Source organism: Hemiscyllium ocellatum, chromosome 37 (assembly GCF_020745735.1).
Source record: "Hemiscyllium ocellatum isolate sHemOce1 chromosome 37, sHemOce1.pat.X.cur, whole genome shotgun sequence".
Classification (NCBI taxonomy): Eukaryota; Metazoa; Chordata; class Chondrichthyes; order Orectolobiformes; family Hemiscylliidae; genus Hemiscyllium; species Hemiscyllium ocellatum.
The window spans coordinates 449,115-468,149 of record NC_083437.1 but is presented as its reverse complement, the minus strand read 5'-3'; the positions used below and the strand labels follow the sequence as shown (position 1 = coordinate 468,149).

Genomic DNA, 19,035 nt, shown 5'->3' with positions numbered 1-19,035 from the left:
CAGACTGCACCTGTTAATTCCATGAATAGAACATCTCTCATTCATTCAATGTGTCAAGTTTTAACCTGTCATTCAATGAAACAAACCGCACATGTTATTTCAATAATTGGAGCTTTTCGCAATGTTTTGAACGTACAGCTTTCGTTGCATGCAACAAATTGCACTCATTCAATCTTCAATCTTTGATTGAATGAGTCAAAATTTATTCATTCATTCAATGAAACTATTTCATTTATTCAGACATTTTCTCAATGATTCAAACTGCACTCATTCATCCAATGAAACACACTGCAATGCTTTTAGCTTTTGCCATTGATTCATAGAAACAAACTTTCCACATTTCTGCAAAGAAACAAAGTGCATGCATTCATTCAATTTTACCGAGTGGATGCGATGATTCAATGAGTAGAGATTCTCACATCTTTCAGGTTTTCAAGGTAACTCAATTAACGAAAGTGACAGACTGCAACTGTTCATTCAATGTGTAAGATCCTCTCATTCATTCATGGACACGCATTTAACACATTGTTCAATGAAATAAAGTGCACACATTCATTCAATGAAACAGATTGCACGTGTTAATTCCATGAGTGGAGCTTCCCTCATTCAATCAATGCCAGGAGTTTAATGCACTACTTCAAACAAACAAACTGCACTCGTTCGTTGAATGAAACACATGGCATATGGTAATTCAATGAGTAGAGCTTCTCTCATATTTTCAAGTTTTAAACCTAAACTCAATCGTTCAATGAAACAAACTGCAAATATTCATTCAATGAAGTACACTGCAATGTATATAGTTTTTGACATTGCTTCAAAGAAACAAACTGCATGCATTCATTCAATGAAACAGAGTGCATGTGATAATTCAATGAATAGAACTTCTCCCATTTTTTCAACTATTCAAGCTTATCTCAATTATTGAAAGAAAGAAACTGCAAGTGTTTATTCAATGAGTAGAGCTTCTCTCATTCATTCATGGACACACGTTTAACGCATTGTTTCAATGAATCAAACAGCACATATTCATTCATTGAAACAGTTTGCATGTGTTCATTCAATGTATGGAGCTCCTCTCATTTAATCAATGTGTCGTGATGAGAACTTGCTTTCAATGAAACAAGCCGCGTTCATTCAATCATTGTGTCAAATTTCAATCGTCAATTCATTGAATCGAATTTTATTCATTGATTCAATGAGATATACTTAATTCTCTGGTTTGGTGAATCAACCGGCACTCATTCTTGCAATGAAACACACTGCAATGCTTATTGCTTTTGCCGTTGATTGAATAAAATAGACTCCCCACATTTCTTCAAAGAAACAAACTGCATGCATTCATTCAGCGTAACATGCTGGATGAGATGATTCAATGAGTAGAGCTTCTCACATCTGTCAGGTTTTCAACCTTAACTCAATTATTGAAATAGACAGACTGCAAGTGTTCATTCAATGAGTAAGATTCTCTCATTCATTCATGGACACGCATTTAACGCATTGTTCAATGAAGTAAAGTGCACACATTCATTCAATGAAACAGATTGCACGTGTTAATTCAATGAGTGGAGCTTTCCTCAGTCAATCAATGCCAAGAGTTTAATGCAATACTTCAATCAAACAAACTGCACTCATTCGTTCAATGAAACACTCTACATGTGATAATTCAATGAGTCGAGCTTCTCTCGAATTTTCAAGTTTTCAACCTTAACTCAATAATTCAACGAAACAACCTGCAAATATTCATTTAGTGGACCAATCAATGCCAAGAGTTGAAAGCACCACTTTGATCATACAAATAGCACGCGTGCATTCAATGAATCAGACTGCACCTGTTAATTCCATGAATAGAACATCTCTCATTCATTCAATGTGTCAAGTTTTAACCTGTCATTCAATGAAACAAACCGCACATGTTATTTCAATAATTGGAGCTTTTCGCAATGTTTTGAACGTACAGCTTTCGTTGAATGCAACAAATTGCACTCATTCAATCTTCAATCTTTGATTGAATGAGTCAAAATTTATTCATTCATTCAATGAAACTATTTCATTTATTCAGACATTTTCTCAATGATTCAAACTGCACTCATTCATCCAATGAAACACACTGCAATGCTTTTAGCTTTTGCCATTGATTCATAGAAACAAACTGTCCACATTTCTTCAAAGAAACAAAGTGCATGCATTCATTCAATTTTACCGAGTGGATGCGATGATTCAATGAGTAGAGATCCTCACATCTTTCAGGTTTTCAAGTTAACTCAATTAACGAAAGTGACAGACTGCAACTGTTCATTCAATGAGTAAGATCCTCTCATTCATTCATGGACACGCATTTAACACATTGTTCAATGAAATAAAGTGCACACATTCATTCAATGAAACAGATTGCACGTGTTAATTCCATGAGTGGAGCTTCCCTCATTCAATCAATGCCAGGAGTTTAATGCACTACTTCAAACAAACAAACTGCACTCGTTCGTTGAATGAAACACATGGCATATGGTAATTCAATGAGTAGAGCTTCTCTCATATTTTCAAGTTTTAAACCTAAACTCAGGGACAGGACTGGCAGCTTCGTGTGCCAGGGTACAGGTACCCCAAGTACCCCAAGAACGAGATTATTAAAAATATTAATAATATATTTTATTAAATATATTAATTCCAGATTAATTACTTCTGTAAATATCTCAGTGTTTTCAATTAGTGATTGAACAAATGTATCAATCCTCTTTTGTTACTGGGAGGAACTAGATAGCACGCCGTTTCAGATTGGAGGAAATGTTGCAATTTAATTTGTTTCCATAAAAGTACAAATTCAAAAGCAGTACACATCTCATACAAAATGACTGAAATGAGACTGTTGTTAAATGGATTACTAGCATGCATGAAAAGGCACAGAAGCCTCCTCCATTCAAACAGAAATACAGAAGAAACTCTCAATTGTGAATTTTTTTGCAAACATATAAATTCGAAATACACATTCAGACCAGACACTGACCAATCCAAAATAATACTTACAATCATAAACTGTAGCATAGATGTAACGTTGTGGAAATTATCCATACTGCATATACATTGTCAGACATTAATAAGGAACAAACCCATTCATTTTCATTTAGAAGGTCTGAAAGTAAAATGAGTATTTTAAATTGATGTAAACTGGTATCACAAGAGAAAATTCACTCTCACAGCCAGTGCGTGCTGAAAGGAAAATAATGAATCCCTGCCTCAGAAGCATTTTCAGAATTGGATGGTTGGAAATTGACTCTCAAAATCACTGAACGCAGCAGTGGAGGTGAGTGTTAAATATTAGATTTTTACAATGCCCAGCATCAATAGATAAAGACTACTCCCCACGGATAACATTAAAAGAAACTGAGACTGAATGCAACAAAATTAAGCCTCATGGAAAAGAGACATATTAGAGCAAAACTATTCTGTCAATTACATAGGTTCAGTGTATATCTGTAAAGTTTATGCTCTGCTCAGATGCACAAACATAACAAAATCGAAGGAGCATGAGATCCATAGTCTCAACCTGAGACTGTTGTGTGCATATCCAAACTAGTACTCTAGTTATTCAAAGACAGAGGGCTGCAGAACTAATGTCAAATTGGTATTAACATATTACTACTGACAGTGAGTGGATGAAGGTGACATTCCCAACAACTGTTGGAAACTGCTATGCAGAAGAGAATGTCCCAGTGCATACACAATGGCCTTCTATACTGTATCAATTCTGATTCTGATGATAAAGGACACCACTATCTGTTGTCCAGTATTTCGGGATAAAATTACCTTCTAGAAATGGACAGACTGATGCAGAATAAAATTCTCTTTCATAAATAAACACCAACAATATCTGAGTTTCACATAAAACTATAAGTCTCAGTGATACTATAGAAACCACTGCGCCCCCGCCCAGAAAGACAGAACCAGAACCTGGTACATCCACATTCTCCTGTCATGAAGCCTCCACCACCACCTCACCACCCCCACCCACCCTGGAGACTGACAGTCAATTCTTAAATGACAAAATGCAGAAGAGATCAAGACCCAGTCTCTCAAGCCTAATAACTGCTGTCACAGAATGAATTAAACAGTAATGGAGAACGTTAGTGGCTGGCAGAGAATTAGGTTAACTTGATAGAGATGAGTAGAAACAGATAAGTCCAAACTGATACCAATATTCACACACTTGTGTTGCAATAATAGACAAAATAAAGATTGATGATGATACTGACATGCATGGATAAAGACACACACGCTTACATCAAGCAGGAACACAAGTATAGATTAATGGCTAAATTCACGGATTGATGTAGCAGAACCTCAGGCACAGATTGGAACTACGAGTGGAGGTATAAAATAGCAGAAATTGATAGGCACAGATAGCTGCACTCCCATATTCACATAGCAGAATCTGAGAGGTACAGGTAGATAATTATCGTCAAACATTGTATTGCAGTAACCATCAGGGACAGATAAATAGCAATACTGTCATTCACGTGTCTGAAACTGACCGTAACAATTTACATAGAACATAGAACATAGAACATAGAAGGATACATCGCAGTACAGGCCCTTCGGCCCTCGATGTTGCGCCGACCGAATCCTACCTAACCTATACTAGCCCAAGAACTTCCAAATGCCTATCCAATGCCCGCTTAAATGACCATAAAGAAGGAGAGTTCACCACTGATACGGGCAGGGCATTCCATGAACTCACAACCCGCTGTGTGAAGAATCTACCCCTAACATCTGTCCTATACCTACCACCCCTTAATTTAAAGCTATGTCCCCTAGTAACACCTGACTCCATTAGCGGTAAAAGGTTCTTAGGATCTACCCTATCTAAACCCCTAATCATCTTATACACTTCTATCAGATCTCCCCTAAACCTTCTCTTCTCCAATGAGAACAGCCCCAAGTGCCTCAGCCTTTCCTCATAAGATTTTCCTACCATTCCAGGCAACATCCTGGTAAACCTCCTCTGCACTCGTTCTAAAGCTTCCACATCCTTCCTATAGTATGGCGACCAAAACTGCACACAATACTCCAGATGAGGCCTCACCAGAGTCTTATACAACTGCAACATGACCTCAGGACTCCGGAACTCAATTCCTCTGCCAATAAAGCCCAGTACACCATATGCCTTCCTCACAGCACTATTTACCTGGGTGGCAACTTTCAGAGATCTGTGTACATAGACACCAAGATCCCTCTGCTCATCCACACTACCAAGTAGCCTACCATTAGCCCAGTAATCCATCATCTTGTTATTCCTACCAAAGTGAACGACTTCGCACTTAGCTACATTGAATTCCATTTGCCACATTTCCGCCCAGCTCTGCAACTTATCTATATCCCGCTGTAACCTACCACTTCCTTCCTCACTATCCACAACTCCACCGACTTTTGTGTCATCCGCAAACTTGCTTACCCAGCTTTCAAGTCCTTCCTCTAGATCATTTATAAAGATAACAAAAAGCAATGGTCCCAAAACAGATCCTTGTGGTACACCGCTAGTAATTGCGCTCCAAATGAACATAATCCATCAACTACTACCCTCTGTCTCCTTCCAGCCAGCCAATTCCTAATCCAAACCTCTAATGTATCCTCAATGCCATACCTCCGAAGTTTTAGCATTAGCCTACCTTATCGAACGCCTTACTAAAATCCATATACACAACATCTACTGCTTTACCCTCATCCACTTCCTTAGTCACCTTCTCAAAGAACTCAATAAGGTTTGTGAGGCACGACCTGCCCTTCACAAACCCATGCTGGCTATCCCTGATCACGTTATTCCTACCCAGATGTTCTCTCTAAGACTTTGCCCACCACTGAAGTCAGACTCACTGGCCTATAGTTACTAGGGCTATCCCTACTCCCTTTCTTGAACAATGGGACCACATTCGCTATCCTCCAGTCCTCTGGTACTATTCCCGTTGACAATGACGACATAAAAATCCAGGCCAATGGCTCTGCTATCTCCTCCCTAGCTTCCCATAGGATCCTGGGGTAAATGCCATCAGGCCCAGGAGACTTATCTATATTCATCCTTTCCAATATTCCCAAAACCTCTTCCCTGCATATTTCCAGGGCATCCATTCTAATTATTTGTGATTCCATATTCACATCAGCAACAGTGTCCTGTTCCTGAGTGAATACTGATGAAAAGTACTGATTTAATGTCTCTCCAATCTCCTCCGCCTCCACACACAACTTCCCACTACTATCCTTGACTGGACCGATACCTACCCTAGTCATCCTTTTATTCTTGAAAGCTATATTCTCTTATTCACAGAGCAGAAACTCGCGCTTCAGCGGGTTGGTGTGGATTTGTTGGGCCGAAGGGCCTGTTTCCACACTGTAGGTAATCCAATCAATGGTATATATTGATAACAATGTTCACGCATTCACTTAGCAGAAACAGAAGGTGCAGGTAACTAATTCCAGTTTCATATTCACAAATCCAAAACAGTCAGTTGCAGATTGATGATTGCAGTCAAATATTGACATTGCAGAAACTGACAGGAATGGATTGAAATTAAATTCACATATACACATTCAAAACAGACAGGTACAGATAAATAACGAGACTTGCACACCCACACAGGAGAAACTGACAGGTAAAGATTGATAACTACCCTCAGATATTCAACAAGCTGAAACTTATTCTTTGGCCTTGGATGTTGTGCCAACCTTTTATCCTACTCTTAAGATCCAGCGAACCTCCATATCCTTCCTTTTTCCCATGGGCCCATCCAAGAGTTGTTTAAATGGCCCTAATGTGTCTTACTCTACTCCCACTGATCACAGTGGATTCCATGTGTCCATGACTCTCTGTGTAAAGAAGCTACCTTAGACATCTCCCCTAAACTTTTCTCCAATCACCTTAAAACTATGCATCCTTGTGATTGCCATTTCTGCCCTGGGAAAACATCTCTGACTATTCATTCTATCTATGCCTCTCATCATGTTATACACCTCTATCAAGTCACCTCTCACCCTTCTGTGCTCCGATAGGAAAAGCCCTCGGCCCTCAATCTTCCTTCATAAGACATGCCCTCCAGTCCAGGCATCATACTGGTAAATTTGTTCTGCATGTTCCCTAAAGCTTCTATATCCTTCGTATAATGAGGCGACCAAAATATTTCAAGTGTGGTCTAATCAGAGTTCTATAGAGCTGCAGCGTAACCTCATGGATCTTAAACTCAATTCCCCCTACAAGCCAACACACCATACGCTTTCTTAACAACCCCGCAAATTGTGTGGCAACTTCAAGGGATCTATGGACTTGGAACCCAAGATCCCTCTGTTCCTCCACACTGCCAAGAATTCTGCCTTCAACCCTGTAATCTGCATTCAAATTCATGTGTAAAATGAATAAATGAACAAAGTAAATTACAGTACAGGAACAGGCCCTTTGGCCCTCCAAGCCTGCACTGATCCAAGTCCTCTATTTAAACCTGTCACCTATTTTCTAAGGATCTGTATCCCTTTGCTCCCTGCCAATTCATGATTCTGTCTAGACAAATATTAAATAATACTATCATGCCTACCGCTTCCGCTGACAATGCATTCCAGGCATTCACCACCCTCTGCGTAAACAACCTGCCGTGAATATCTCTCTTAAACCCTACTCCTCTCACCTTGAACTCGTGACTCCAAGCTTTTGCTGTCCATTCTAAGTATTCTCATGATTTTGCAGATCTCAATCAGGTTCCCCCCTCAACCTCTGTCTTTCTAATAAAAATAATCTGAATCTACTCAACTTCATAGCTAGTGCCCTCCATTACAGACAACATCCTGGTGATAAATGCATTAACATGTTCACAAATAAGAAACTGACAGGTACAGAACGAAAAATGCATTAACATGTTCACAAACAAGAAACTAACAAGTGCAAATTAATAAGTACATTTGCAGATACACAGAGCAGAAACTGACAGGCAGAGGATAGTAAATACCCTCACACATGCACACAGTACTAAATATCAGAGAAAGCTTGATTAAATACAGCCACACATTTATATTGCAGTAACTGACAGGAACACACTGATGACAACACCTCACGTCCACATAATGGAAAGGTCAGGTATAGAACAGTATCTACACACATAGTGATCTCAAGAATGTAACTTGAAAAAATTCCGGCATTTGCATACTAATGAATTGAAACCTGCAATCCATTCTAAAAGATGAAAGACTTAACAGGTTTGTTCGATATATCAGTTGCATGACGATATGATCTTGTGTTAAAAGCTCTGTGACTTACTATCATGTCCCACTAACTGCCTGATGAAGGAACAGCGCTCCGAAAGCTCATAACTCCAAATAAACCTGGTGTTGTGTGATTGTTAACTTTGCTCAATCACATAGTGACGTACCAGAAACTGACAGGTATGAATTGATAACTGCGCCCATACATTCACAATGCAGAAACGAACAGGTACAGGCTGATAACTACAGACAAATATTTGCATTCCCGGAACTGTCAGGGACAATTAATAACCAGTCTTATATTCACATAGCTGAAACTGACAGGAACAGGATAATTACGGAACTCACATGAAATATACGCTCAAATTCACTGAGCAGAACTTCACAGGTAAAATTGATAACTACATGTCACAGCTTCATCTATCAGAAACTGACAGGTGCAGGTCAATAAGTATAGTCTCATAATCGTATTATCAGAAACAGGTGAAGATTGATAACTACTCGAAGATTCACCAAGTCAAAACTGACAGATCTAGATCAGTAACGTGTGAACATAGCAGAAACTTACAGAACGAAAGTCACACATTTGTATGGCAGAAACTGACAGGAACAGATTGGTAAAAGCATTCTGAGTATCCCATAGCACCATAGTTACAGGTTGATAAGTACACTCACTTATTCACAAAACAGAAATAGACAGGGTAGGAATGATAATTACACACACTCATACAGTAAAAATGCATTCACATCAGAGGAGCTGACTGGTGCAGATGGATAACTACACTCAAACAACAGAAAATCTGAAAAGCAAATTGACTACATCACTCATCCCATATTTGCATATCAGAAACAGCCAGGTATAAACTGATAACTAAACTCCGATATTTACATAGTAGGGACCAACAGGAAAAATCTTCATTTCTTCACTGAGCAGAAGTTGGCAGCTTTACATTGATAACAACACTCATATTCAATTGCAGACATTGACAGATACAGTTTGGTACTGACACGAATGTATTCAAGTCGCGAGGATAACATGGACAGGTGATAACTGAACTCAATTCACAGAGCAGAAACTGGCAGATACAATTTAATTACTCGTCTCACATTCACAGAGCAGAATCTGACAGATAATGATTGATAACTTGATCCCATTTTCACATAGAACAGACCGAGATGGATACAGCAAACTAACTCTCAATAGTTCTGAAACTGTTAACAACACAATCTAGTTCATACTAATCCAGAAATCACAAACTGTCATAAAACAATATAACCCTCAATCACAAGAGATTGCTATGAGCAGAACAGAACTCAATGTCGCAATTAAAATTCTCACAGGTACTGTTTTTAAAATAGCCTGAAATAACAATCCCTAGTCCAGAGTGAATACAACCGACTTGACAGCAAATGAAGTTCAGAAAATTAAAACAAAAAAACTCGTCCATACCAGTCACTGGCATGCGCAGCTAGAAACACAGACTTCCACACCATGATTACAAAGAGCAAAAGGTACAGACCAATAGCACAGTCTTTTCAGTGTCAGAGACACACAATAAAACTCCCTCAGTCAGATTGACGGAAAAAACAAGTCCCACCTCACATTTCATTACAGAACCAGACAGATTCACTTGGAGTCCCACACGAACCAATCACAGAGAGATTACACTAACCAATCAGAAACGAGCTTTCCCCCATCCCTCATTAACATTACTGACCCTGTCAGGTTAGAAATAGCCAGCTCCAGGCCGGGGCTCCCTCAGTCTGTGTCTGACATTATCTGGTAACATGGCTGAGGGAAAGACAGGACAGGTTCCCAAGAAGGCCGCTAAGAAAGCGGTGACGAAGGTGTCAGCGAAGGTCCAGGAGAGAAAGTTACTCCATCTACATCTACAAAGCGTTGAAGCAGGTTCACCCCGACACCGGCATCTCCTCCAAGGCCATGAGCATCATGACCTCGTTCTTCAGCGATCTTTTTGAGCGGATCACGAGGGTGGCTTCCCGCCTGGCCCAGTCCAACAAGCGCTGCACCATCAGCTCCCGGGAGATCCGTGTGGCTGCTGCTGGCTGTGAGGAACAAAGCTCACTCACTGCAATAATTTCAGTCCGAGACAAGATCTGAAACAGCAGAGCTCTTTATTTCACACTTGCAAGTGGGTGTGATGTCCACAAGGCAGGGACAAAACACACACCGAATTCAACAAATACCCGACATTTATACAATTTGGTTCCTATATGTTTTTTTCTTATTTCATTGATTTCCCCCCCCCCTGTTAACATCCTCCACTTCCCTGAGACCCTCCTGCTTACCTCGTATCTTATCCGGTCTTGTCTGTGAAAAACATGCTCATTCCTGTTCTCAGGCCATTTGCCCTTTTCACAGCATCTTATCACGAAGCCCTTCTAAATGGGGATACCATTTGTTACATTCTTAGCAAACCAATTAGCATTTCCTCCACAGAGTTCACATTCTTGTTGACTCAGCTCCTGCCTGAAACAATTACACACTGATGGAGTTCAGTTATTTTTTATATAATGAATTTCGAATTGCAGAAGAAACATAAATTTCCTATATCCCACAATTGCCCCTTTTTCTTTCTCTAACATTTGTTACCTTCTGCATTTTGTTCTGTTAAGTATTGCTCCCGAAATTCGCAAGCATCATTCCAGAGATTTCATCCATCTTGGTCTCACTCATCCCCTCATTATTTAATCGATAAAGTTCCTCTGCCTGATTCCCTTTTAGGGGCATCTGTTTGATTACGCCTGTCTCAATCAGTCTTTGGGTGAGCCCTCGTATACAGGGTATGATACAACAGCCAATGGCCACCAATACCCCGACTACTACTATCAGGGAAGTAAGGATGGAAACCACCACCCCCTTCCACCTTCCAAACCAGGATTCAAGCCATCCTGTGAGAGATGTGTCTACTCCTGAATTCTCAGCCAGTTCCTCTGCTAAGGTAGTCAACCCCCTTAAGGCCCGAGTAATTGAACCATCAGGTGCAGTGTTATTCGGAATAAAGGTACAACAGCTTCCTCCTAACATCACACTTACACACCCCATTTTCTGCTAAAATCATATCAAGGGCCATTCTGTTCTCCCATGCCATCCTACTTGTTGCATCAAGCTGGTCTGATATTTCTTTAACCGCATCTCTCGTTTAATTTATAAATCGCTCTTGATTATAGAAAATGTAATTTATTCAATCTACATTTTTATTAATTGTTACCCACCAAAAGAGAGCTGACTCAAAGCCTGCTGCAATCTGGTTACGAGCCTTGAACTCATCATGGACCCCCCCTAGGGACTCCTATCGAAACGAGATAAATCCTGTCATCGAAGGAAGTGTCCAACAGTGATCTCTTATCTCTTCCCTGTTTCCCTACTATCTTTTCCTTCTCAAATGCCAGGGTAAATGGAATTGCCAATTGTACAATCGCACATATCCCTTGCCAATCCGGAGGTAGGGTGGGTCTCAACATTTTGCCTCCACAGTTTCACCACAGATCCGCTCGGTGAAACTTTAGTGCTGAGTAGTAGTTCCTTCCTTTCTTTGTTTCGGTAACATTTTTAATCTCTGTACACGATTTCAGCTTCCCCAAATCTCTAGACCGACTTGTACCTCATCTATGCACACACAACGTGTGGTTTCCAACTGCGGCGGAAAATACGGGGGGGGGGGGGGGAGCTTTTGCATCTTTCTTCTCCAAGGGAGGGAACATCAGAGATAGGGAGGTACAATTCCTATCATTCCATGCAGTCTTATCCTGGTACAGGGCTATCATACATTTCATGCCCTGCCTGTCTCGCTTCCACCCGAGCAGAAAGGGAACTACCTGGGCCACTGGCCTACCGGAGGCACATGCATAGCAATTGCTTTTGTTCAGACCTTTTACAGTATACTTTACCCATTCAACCCAGGCATTTGCATCCCCGTACCCAGGTTCTATTTCGAGAGTCTGTTTCAAGTCCTTTACCTCTATAATTTTTACTACTTTAGGATCAGTGGGAGGGGTGAAAGGTTGTATCTCATTATCCAGTAATTCTGCCTGTTTTCCCTGTCCTACGCTAATTCGAAAACAACAGCCCATAAAATGTTTCTCATGTGCTTTCATTTCTATCCCAAATGTTTTATTTAATTGTATCTCATAGGTGCCCCCACCCAAAATTGCTTCGTGCCATGTGGTTTTCTTTATTGTCAGGTATATTGGGTTACACTTTTTATCGGGACAATCGCGAGCTGGTCGGAAGGAGGTCCGATGTACTGTGACGAGACCATTATACCAAGTACCATCCCCAAGGCCATCCCCAAGGACTTAAGATGTATCTCTGAGCTGCGGTACTGTCTCTGATTATCTACATCCCCACAATTGACTAAGCTGCATGCATCAGCGATTATTACTTGTGGATTATCAGACTAAGGAACCATTAATAATACATATGAAAAGGATACTTGACAAAATCCCAATACTAATAGGGCTAGCATCATAACTCTAAACAGTCCCAGTACTTTAAACATCATGCTGAAGCTCACAAGAACTTAATATGCAATCCTACAGAAATAATCCCCGCGCTCACGTCGCCACTGTATAATCACTTACTCAAAGTCTCTTTAGTCTGAGTTTCAGCGGGCCTTGCGTTGATTCGGTTGTCCAGACTTCTTCCTCAACTGGAGAGTCCACTGGCCCTTTGATCCGAGTGTAGTGGGTCCAGCCTTTCTCCGCCGTCCTTATTGCCGTTTCAGTCGTTAAAAGAACCTGGTACGGCCCTTCCCAGTCCGGCTGCAATTTAGTCTCTGTCCATGATTTTACTAAGACCCAATCTACCGGCTGGATGGGATGAACGGTGAATTCTAGGGGTGGAGTCTGTGCCAATAAACCCTGTTTCCTGAGGAAAGACAAAGAGGAGGACAAGCCCAGTATATACTTCTTTAAGAACAAATCTTTAGTTTCAGGAATTAGCAATTCTCCATTCGTTTCCAGATAAGATAATCCAAATAAGATGTCATAGGGGGATAGTCCCAACTCTTTCCTTGGGGCTGTTCGTACTCGCAAAAGAGCTATAGGTAAACATTTGGTCCAAGGGAATCTGGTTTCTATTATCAATTTAGAGAGCTGTCATTTGAGTGTTTCCAATATTGTTTTAGACACCCCACTCGCAGTGGCAGTAGCTAGGGGGGTATGCCTCAACCCAACAGATAAATGATCTACTATGACCAACATATATTTTAGTCTCCCTACCCTGGGTAACTCAGTATAATCTATTTGTATACTCTGGAAGGGTCTCAATCCTGAGTCTCTTCCTCCTGGGGTCTGTTTTCTCAAGACTTTTTAATTTACTTTTCTGCGGATTATCAATTGTATATATTCCTTTACATCCATATTCTCTAAGAACTAAATCACATATTGCTTGTACTCCCCAATGACTGCCTTGGTGTAGGACAGTCTTAATCTCTCGCATCATCATTTTGTTCAACATCTGTCCAAATAAATTCGGGGATTCTGTAAACCCCTGGGGGAGCACAGTCCACCGGTATTGCTGTTTCCATCCTGCCCTGGGGTCTTCCCATTCAAAGGCGAACAAATTCCTACTTTCGTCCGCCAAGGGACAAACCCAAAAGGCATCCTTTAAATCTATCACACTAAACCATTTGTGGTCATGGGGGATCTTATTCAATCTATAATCAGTCCTCAATTACTGGCTGCAGTCCTCGTTTACCCTCTATGGAAATGGGATATGTCACTCACAGACAATGTCCCCTTTCCTTTCTAAATTTACTTCAAGGGAGGGATCTGTAGTTCTCCACGATTCCCTTCCCTAGCCCATACAATAGGGTCTATCTCTCTCTCCATATCCTCTGTCAACATCGCCATTTGCACAACAAATTCTTTTTCCTGAATTCCAATCTCCAGTCCTAAGAGGATAATTAAGTCTCTCCCTAATAATTTGGGGCGGCACGGTGGCACAGTGGTTAGCACTGCTGCCTCACAGCGCCAGGGACCTGGGTTCAATTCCCGCCTCAGGCGACTGACTGTGGGGAGTTTGCACGTTCTACCCGTGTCTGCGTGGGTTTCCTCCGGGTGCTCCGGTTTCCTCCCACAGTCCAAAGATGTGCGGGTCAGGTGAATTGGCCATGCTAAATTGCCCGTAGTGTTAGGTAGGGGGTAAATGTAGGGGTATGGGTGGGTTGCGCTTCGGCGGGTCAGTGTGGACTTGTTGGGCCGAAGGGCCTGTTTCCACACTGTAAGTAATCTAATCTAAAAAAAAAGTTACTTCCTATATCGGGGAATTCCCCTGTGACCCTGTCCTTAGGATCTTCTAACATCATAGGTTCAAATACTAGGACAGTAAATCCCTCCTCTTTCACCCCGGAAACAGTAATTGACCGTGTCGACATGTCTAATTTCTTTGGTTTAAAATTCAGTGATGACCGTGCTGCCCCCGAATCTACTAGAAAGACTACCTCTTCCCTATAGGGTCCCACCTTCAAGTTTATCAAGGGTTCCTGGTGGGTCCCTGAAGGCAGGAACCCCTGACACCCCTATTCATTAGCAAAATTCATAAGCGGAATGGCCCTTGCTTCCCTTTATAGATCAGGACACTCCCGCCTAAAATGCCCTATCTTTCCACAATAATGGCATCCTGCCTGTAGAGACCCCCTGTCGCTCGAACCCTCTATCAAATGTTCCCCCTTGTCTCTCCCTCTCCCCTTTCCTCTCTGCCCTACATGCTGCCACCCGCCGCTCCGGTTGCTTACTATTGGTTCCATTCTTTTCTTAATTACCTCATCAACTGCAGCTACCATCATTTTCACCTTCTGTTTTTGTCTCTCATCCTCTCTCTTTACAAACACTTTCTGTGCCTCTCTTAACAATTCATCTAATGGTTTATGCCTGGCCATGCATCTCTTATTCCTTTTAGAATCAGGTCTTTCAATTCCCTCATTTCTGCTCTATGCTCCGGGTTTTGATTTTCCCACCGGGGATCTCTGAGGGGAAAGTTCATCTCACCCGTCCAGCATCCCCATATAAGTCCCCTTTCCTCCCCAGTAAATAGTATATTCAAAATAGACATTAACTCAGCCCACGTATACAGACTGGGCCCCAAAAATTGATCAGTTTGTTCAGACAATCCTACCGGATCTCAACCAGGACTGTCATTTCCTTTTTAAGTGTTCTAACCTCCCCACTGGTGAGGGGGGGTGTGCACACACAAACCCAATCTCTTTGTCCCCTATTGGTACCTCCCGAAGGGGATATTACGTTCTCATTACGTTCTTCCCCTTTTTATTTCTTTTAAGAAAGATTGCAATATTTCTAGCTCCCCATAACTTCAAACACCAATTCATTAATTCATGCTTGACTAACTTTAAAGCCTGTTCCTAACTTGTAAACATATTTATATATTTACGTTCATTTATTCAGTATTTAATATTTAAAATGTAAAATGCATACAGTTCCCAATTTTGAAATCCACTGTAATCACCCAGTTTTAGTCCCCTAATTTAAATCCAAAATTAGTTTTCTTAAGTAGGCCTGACCAATCATTGCTCAATTACAATACTATAGGTCGTAAAATAATCAGAGCTGCCTTACAAGAATTTGTCAATTCAAGTTAAAAAAAACTTCTAATGCATGAACAATGGCCGAATCCAAGGTCACAGGTATTAACCATAGAAGTTTTCGTTTTTACTACACTCTAAGGTTGAACTGACACTTCAACTGTCCTCCATAAATTGCTTTTATGTAAGGATAAAAGAGATTAGTTAGAAACTGATAGTAAGGCAGTCATGACCTGTAAAAAGACCAGGAGTTATCATTTATTTCCATAATCACTATAGAATCCTCAACCTTAAAAGAAATCATGTTAAGTTTCCATTAAAAAAATCAAATTCAAAACAGTCCTGGAACTCAAGCTCCAGGGAATAAAACTCAAACATTCAATCACCAACAAACAAATGTGCATTCAAACCAAATCACAAAGAGTTAAACTTTCTATCATCTGTACTGCTCTTTTCATTCTCTCTCTCTCACACATTGACATATAAATTCAGATATTTACAAACTCAGTCTTCGTCTGACCTGTACATTGGCCAGAGAGACGGCGGGACGAACAATGGATTCCTTAGTCCATACAAAGCAACAATATTTAATTATTTTCTTTCTTGTATGAAAATGATTTTTCCAATTCCACAAAATCCTGCCCAACGGACTTTCTGGAGGTATGTTGCAAGGGACCCCGCCTCCATTTCCATTGCTTAGTTCTTTGTCTGTTTCCCCGGAGGCTTTGTCCTTACCCACGGCACAACTCATATTGAGTTCCTTCGTTAGTCCCTTACTAACCACTAAAACTCAATCCTGGCCACCAAGGCAATACTTAAAAGTCACTTTTCTTACCTTGGTCTGTGCACAGAGTTGCCTGGCCCTTTTCCGCCGTATATTCTATCAACTGCCTGTCACTGTCTGATTCAGATATCTCTCTCTTCTGGGATTCATACCAGTCGCCCAAGGGAATGGACCAAACTGGGACACGAGACCGCTCCTCAATGGGGAACGGGACACGTCTTCCCAGTGTCCAGGGCCAGCCACTCCCCCCGGCGATGGAAGAACTTCCCGGACTGCCCCATGTTGGGCACCAATTGTGAGAAACAAAGCTCACTCACTGCAGTAATTTCAGTCCGAGACAAGATCTGAAACAGCAGGGCTCTTTATTTCACCCTTGCAAGTGGGTGTGATGTCCACAAGGCAGGGACAAAACACACATCGAAATCAACAAATACTCGACATTTATACAATTTGGTTCATATACGTTTTTTTCTTATTTCATTGTTTCCCCCCCCCCCCCCCCCCCCCGCTTACATCCTCCACTTCCCTGAGACCCTCCTGCTTATCTTGTGTCTTATCCGGTCTTGTCTGTGAAAAACATGCTCATTCCTGTTCTCGGGCCATTTGCCTTTTCACAGCATCTTATCACGAAGCCCTTCTAAATGGGGATGCCATTTGTTATATTCTTAGCAAACCAACTAGCATTTCCTCCACAGAGTTCACATTCTTGTTGACTCAGCTCCTGCCTGAAACAATTACACATTGATGGAGTTCAGTAATTTTTTATATAGTGAATTTTGAATTGCAGAAGAAACATAAGTTTCCTATATCCCACATGGCCAAGCACGCCGTGTCGGAGGGCATAAAGGCGGTGACCAAGCACATCAGCTCCAAGTGAAACACCCCACTGCACTGAAACACACACCCATCCAGAACCCAACAGCTCTTTTCAGAACCACCCACTACTTCCCTGAGACAGCTGAATCATTTTAGTTTGCAAATGATTCTCCGCCATCTCCTCCCTTGCTTCCAAAAGAATCCTTGCATAAATCCCATCTGGCCCAGGGAACCTACCTACTTTCACTCCCTCTAGAATTGATAACACCTGTGCATAACTAACCTCGATCCTTTCTAGTCTAATATCTCATATTTAATTCCTCTTCTCTATAAAATTCTCCTTTTTCTGAGTGAACACCGATGAGAAATGTTCATTTAGTACCTCTCTGATCTCCACAGGGTCCACACTCAACTTCCCACTTCTTTGACTGGCCCTGTTCCTACCCTAATCACCCTTTAATTCCTCACATAGAATAAAAAGCTTTCGGGTTCTCCTTTATTCTGTTTGCTAAAGACTGCTCTTGTCCTCTCTTTGCTCTTCTTAACTGTCTCTTTAAATCCTTCCTAGCTGATCTGTAACTCTCCATCACCTCATCTGTACCATCTTGCCCCATCAACACATCAGCCTCCTTCTTTTTCTTAACAAGAGATATAATTTCTGTAGTAAACCACGGTTCCCTTGCCTTCTCACTTCCTCCCTGCCTAACAGGGACATTCCTATAAGGGACACGCAATATCTGTTCCTTAAAGCAGCTCCACATTTTGATTGTGCCCATCCTTTGCATTTTGCTACTCCATTCTATGCTTCCTAAGTGTTGCCTAATTATAATTGCCCTTCCCCCATCTATAACTCTTGCCCTGTGGCATGTACCTATCCCTTTCCATTGCTAAACTAAACATAACTGAATTATGGTCACTCTCTCCAAAGTGCTCATCTACCAGTTTATTTCTGTGGATGCTGCAATGTTATAGCATTTTTGAACAAATTAATTATTACATCTAATTTAGTTGGAGATTAAAAATGTTGTCTCAATATTATGATAATCCAAAAGAGAATAATGTCCAATGGAAAATAAGCCTACATTGTTCTTCATATTTCCCTACAAACAAGCATTGTTGATACAAACCATTTGATGGAAGTTTTCTACACAATACTGCCACATGGAAACAGGTGTATGTGGTACTGTCTTAGAGACTGCCATCAATTAATTTTAAAAATAAACACTCTGCTAATTGAAATCAGTGGGTATATTACTGCACTAATGAACTGTTCCTTGAACTTGGACTGAGTTACTCCATAAATAAATGCATTTGTGCAGCAACTCACACTCAGCAGCATAAATCCAATTCTTTCAAATACGTGCAAACTGTCGTTGCAAGATCTAGGATCAATTGCTGTAGTTGGATAATGTAAGAAATTTATTAATAGGGTGAACACAGCAGTATGAAGCTACTAGATATGGTGAACAGTAAAATCATTGACTTCCTTCTGCTGTCCATCTCAGGGTCACTGCGCTTCTCATCCTTGTTCTGACCCCTCAATCTTTTACAGATCCGATTAGCCACTAAAATGTATCTGACTGCAATAATATTGAAGAGCAAAACTAAAATGAAAGGGAATAATGGTGTTAACACCTT

At 41.0% G+C, this 19,035-nt stretch overlaps 1 protein-coding gene across 1 annotated transcript in view; it reads right to left on the bottom strand.

Annotated features, from left to right (window-relative positions):
• Positions 1-11,389, bottom strand: part of LOC132833540 (integrin alpha-X-like) — a 199,313-nt gene extending 187,924 nt beyond the window's left edge. The window contains exons 1-2 of the mRNA XM_060851901.1: positions 11,351-11,389; positions 10,156-10,299 (exon numbers count right to left, since the gene is read on the bottom strand). Coding sequence (XP_060707884.1) covers positions 10,156-10,299; positions 11,351-11,389 — 183 coding nt within the window. The remainder of the gene's footprint in view (positions 1-10,155; positions 10,300-11,350) is intronic.
• Between the last annotated feature and the right edge of the window lie 7,646 nt (positions 11,390-19,035).